We start from the raw sequence: 4,797 nt of genomic DNA, 5'->3' as shown, positions 1-4,797 counted from the left end.
TAATCTGGACATGAGAAACCTGGTGGGCTGAAAAACAGCTCTGACCTTGCTGTGATCAACTACACATTATTAGTGTCCATCCTTTTCCAGGGTCAGACGAGATAGGCCTGTAAGCCAAGCAATGAGGAGAGAAGGGTATCTGAGACCCTGGAGAAACCAGCTAACAGCTAGCAAGCTTAGCACAGTGAATGGTGGTCCGTGGGAAGTGTTAGCATCCGCTATATCAAGATCTTGGGTTTGTCCAGGACTGATCCTCTTCAGAGCCGGCCCCCGCCATTTTGGTGCACAAGGCTGCAATTGCACTTTGGTGCTGCTGGTTAAAAACACAAACAACACGTCACACATCACCGTGATTAAAAGACAAACTATATTTTATTAATCTTCTCAACAAATGAAGCAATAGTTTTCCGCTAAATTTTTATAATGACAGCTTAACACTTTTACTTCCAACATCACAGTTTGAGGGAAAGCAAATACTTTTAACTTCAACGTGTATTGAAAAGATCCTGTTTAATTGTCTTTGTCTGATAGTAATGGTATTAAATGAAGTAGTTGGGAGGTTTTTGTCGGATTCTTAATATACACCAAAAAACAAAAGTTAAACGTAACCATAGTTCTTTACTGAAAAGTGTATATGATGGCGTTTGATGGAGTTATTCTAACACTTACCATCTACAACCATTCATCACGCAAGGTCAACTAGCTGTCAGATGGTGTCTGAAGGGCTCAGCTCCCTAATTCAGCATAGCAGAGAGAAGGGTGTCAATGTTCTTGACTCTTGATGGTCCTTCCTCTCTCTCTTGCATTTATCATCTGCAAGTAAAGTGTGTTTTTTCATTTGCTGAAGGGGGAACGTAATCTCAACCTCTCAGTGAACCGATCACATTCAATGATTCCAAGGTCAAATTGATATTATCCAGCAAGAAACCAATACAAATGATTAATTACAACTATAGTTGGAGTCAATGACACTGATGCTGTCAAGCCAGAAAAACGTTTGGCAAATTATTAATTACCAATGTTGTTTTTTTGTGAAATAAATCAAGTGTTTTAAACAAAATGGACTGAATGGTGTATGTGTGTGCAGGTACCAGGGCAGGAGAGAGGAAACAAACATGGTCATCATCAACATCAAACTCCTGTCCGGATACATTCTGGATAAGAGCTCCCTCCAGCTGGTGAGTCCTGGACGCCGGGCTGCCTCAAAATGCTAGTGTCTTTCATGCGTTGTTATCCCTCTTTGTCTCACTGCCGCTGAAGTTAGATCTTCTGTCATGAGCTGTTGTCACGCTTCCTAACGTCCTTGTATGCTCTGCTCTGCACTGGTGTAGCTAAAGAATGACCGCTCAGTGAAGCGTGTGGACGTGGAGGAGGGATTCATCAACATCTACTTGGATGGGGTAGGAACCTAGGAGTGTGTGTGTGTGTGTGTGTGTGTGTGTGTGAGATGATGAGAACCGTAACAGTGTACCAATCACTGTTTTGAAATCGTCAACAATTTCATTTTCAGTTTGAAAGCATTGAACAAGAAACAACAGTACACAATCTTGAAGTGTCTGATTCTGTTTTGGGCCAATTTCTTAATTTTGTGTGTGTGTGTGTGTGCACGCACATCTGCAGCTGAAGAAGAGTGAGACGGTGATGTATAGTGTGACACTAGAGGAGGACGTGCCCGTCAGGAACCTAAAACCAGCTGTGGTGAAAGTGTACGATTACTACCAGACAAGTAAGGGCTTCCCCACACATCGGACATGACCGTTCATGTACTCCCGTTCAATATATGACATGCAACAGTTCTTTTGTTCAATTCCCAATCTTGAATTGTTAGTTTTGGGTGGGCGCCAGAGATGGAGACTAAAATGTCGCTTAGTGATCAAGTGGTGCCAAGGTTAAGCGTTGAATACTCAAGTTGATCAAAATGAATTGGTGCAAACTGTTCTATGTTACGCTATCAAGGGGCATGCTGTAGGTTTCTCTGCTCTTCATTACATCCTTTAATATAATAAATAAGCTGGTATGATGTAACTTGTTTGGGTTTTTTTCCTAAATAATGACAGAAAACATTGGAAAGTTGAATTTGACTGCTGCAGAGCGTGTTTAGAAAAAAACGGGAAACGACGGCTCCGACCTTGGTTTTTATTTTATTGGTGGGACTTGAACAAAGCCTTTTGACACGTTCTTCTGACCAATTTGTCCTTTCTATCCCATATCATATCATGCAGTATGTCTGTTGCGGTGTATAAAGGTTCTATTGTATTTGTAATGCGGTGTTTGCTTGTGTTTGCAGGTGATGAGGCAGTGACAGAGTACATCTCCCCCTGTGCAGAGAGTACGTATAACTACTACATATAGACTCTCATTACCGACCACAAAATCATGATTCTGCAACCTCATCTATTAATTCAAAATCAACCAAACTCCAGTGTGTGTGTGTGTGTGTGTGTGTGTGTGTGTATTGAAAAGTTAATTTACAGAATTAATTTTCTTTGCAGGTGACGGTGTCAACGAGCTGTAAATACCTTGTCTGACTGGACATCTTCTCTTTCATACCTGGAAGTATTTCTGTCAATGACAGAAATGTATAGATGTTTATTTTTTTTTATTTTTTTAGATTTTTGTTGTCTTCCCTTTTTAAACTTTTAAAACGATGTTATAATATCAGTGAATCCCAATTTTTATGTACTTGTAGGAGCAAATTTGTACTTCATACAGTGTTTTAAGCATGAGAATCAGTTCGGTATTTACTGCTGCCTTTCCTCAACACTGGAACCCTTTAACCCACTGAGGTCAAGAAAACCAGGCAATATTTTGTTGTAGTTTTTCGATAGATTTGACAAAATCCGTAATATTCATACGTGAGTGACACATGAGACGTACAAGGTACCAAGAGCAATGTGTGATCGGAGTATTCTGTGTGTGCGTGAGAGAGACAGAATCTTTTTTTCTAGAAAGAAGTAAGTCTAATGAGTGCTAGGTAAATTGTGTGTGTGTGTGTGTGTGTGTGTGTGTGTGTGTGTGTATGCGAGTTTGTGTGTGTGTGCTGTGCCAGTAAAATAAAAAGGTAGATTGATACATCACTACCATAAATTTGAAATGTAACACTGACAAATAAATTTTCCAAAATGACAAAAAGTAAGCGTAAATTGTACTTCTTGGATAATACTGTTTCATTTCAATACTGTTACTTTTGTATTTCTCATTCGGGCATGTATATTTCTTTTTATTATAAATAACAGTTGTGTGTGTACATATTCAGTCATGAGTTAACAACCTTGCCAGAGCTGAATAGTTTCATTTGCATGTTAACAGTTCAGAGAATCAAGGCAAGGGGGTCATAATAGATCATGGTCTTTACACATCTTTTTTTTTTAATGAAGTAAACATGTATACTACCTCAGGCACCACAGCCCTGTATCATTAAGTTACGAACACATGAAACTGCTTCTTCTACTTTCTTACCAAATGTTCCAAAGATACACAACACTACCTGTATCTCGTACAATGTACAGGAAGTAGCTCTCATGCAACATTTGCTGTTTTTAATGATTAAAGTGATAACTTTTTGTCTCGTGTGCTTAGATCACGTGTGCAAAGAGCTATGCGCACCTGGCACAATGCAAGAACTGATATAAAATGATCCGTATTTAATTTGCGTTATAATAATTGATCTTCAAGTGTGCAACAAACATCCCGACGCACCTAATCAGGGATGGGAAATAATGCATGACATAGTAATGCACTACAGTAATTTGTTTACTTTTAACTGTTACTTCTAAATAAGGTATTAGTGCTACTAGAAAGAAATGTTTTGTTTTGGGGTTTTTTTTGTCCTCAGATTTACTGTGAGAAAGAGATGCATGCATGGAGGTTGTGTGATTTGACAGTTGAATCAATGAGTGGGCAGCACGGTGGTGCAGTGGTCAGCACTGTCACCTCACAGTGAGAAGGTTCTGGGTTTGAGTCCCAGCTCGGGCATGAGATCTTTCTGTGTGGAGTCTCCATGTTCTCCCTGTTCCTGTGTGGGTTCTCTCTGGTACTCCAGCTTCCTCCCACAGTCCAAAGACATCAAGAGGGGACGAGGCTGATTGATACTCTAAATTGACCGTAGGTGTGACTGTGAGTGTGAATGGTTGTCTGTGTCTGTGTGTTGAACCTGTGATGGACTGGTGACCTGTCCAGTGTGAACCCCACCTCTCGCCCGAAAGCAGCTGGAATAGGCTCCAGCCCCCCCACCCCACCCTTAACAGAAATAAGCGAAAGAAAATGGATGGATGGATAACTGGTGACCTGTCTAAAGTGTACCCTGCCTCTCACCTACAGACAGCAGCTGGGATAGAATACCGCCCCCAAACAGGATAAGTGGCTGTAAGTGCCCCGACACCCCCCCCCCCCTTTCAATTATAGTATACCATAAATGACCAATTAATAGCCCGGTGTCTCATATAATGGCCGAGGGTCCGACCTCATTTTGTAAAATAGACGCCTGCCTTAAATAAACGCCAGGTTCGTTTAAACGCCTGGGGGCCATTATTTTAGATTAATTTTATCTTAACATGGTTTCAGGGCTGCACGGCGGTGCAGTGGGCAGCACTGTGGCCTCACAGCAAGAAGGTTCTGGGTTTGAGTCCCGGCTCGGGCGCGGGATCTTTCTGTGTGGAGTCTGCATGTTCTCCCCGTGCCTGCGTGGGTTCTCTCTGGTACTCCGGCTTCCTCCCACTGTCCAAAGACATCAAGAGGGGACGAGGCTGATTGATTCTCTAAATTGACTGTAGGTATGAATGTGAGTGTGAATGGTTG

At 41.4% G+C, this 4,797-nt stretch overlaps 1 protein-coding gene across 1 annotated transcript in view; it reads left to right on the top strand.

The window, feature by feature from the left end:
- a2m1 (alpha-2-macroglobulin 1) overlaps positions 1-3,657 on the top strand; it is a 31,806-nt gene extending 28,149 nt beyond the window's left edge. Inside the window, exons 32-36 of the mRNA XM_086216000.1 lie at positions 1,088-1,178; positions 1,332-1,400; positions 1,621-1,726; positions 2,288-2,329; positions 2,493-3,657. Coding sequence (XP_086072126.1) covers positions 1,088-1,178; positions 1,332-1,400; positions 1,621-1,726; positions 2,288-2,329; positions 2,493-2,515 — 331 coding nt within the window. The 3' untranslated portion in view covers positions 2,516-3,657. The remainder of the gene's footprint in view (positions 1-1,087; positions 1,179-1,331; positions 1,401-1,620; positions 1,727-2,287; positions 2,330-2,492) is intronic.
- Positions 3,658-4,797: the final 1,140 nt, after the last annotated feature.

The sequence above is a fragment of the Aulostomus chinensis genome, chromosome 10, assembly GCF_037954235.1.
Source record: "Aulostomus chinensis isolate RoL2024-O1b breed Wild chromosome 10, RoL_Achi_v1.0, whole genome shotgun sequence".
Taxonomy (NCBI): Eukaryota; Metazoa; Chordata; class Actinopteri; order Syngnathiformes; family Aulostomidae; genus Aulostomus; species Aulostomus chinensis.
Note: the sequence above shows the minus strand (reverse complement) of the source record. Positions and strands in the feature narration are given on the sequence as shown.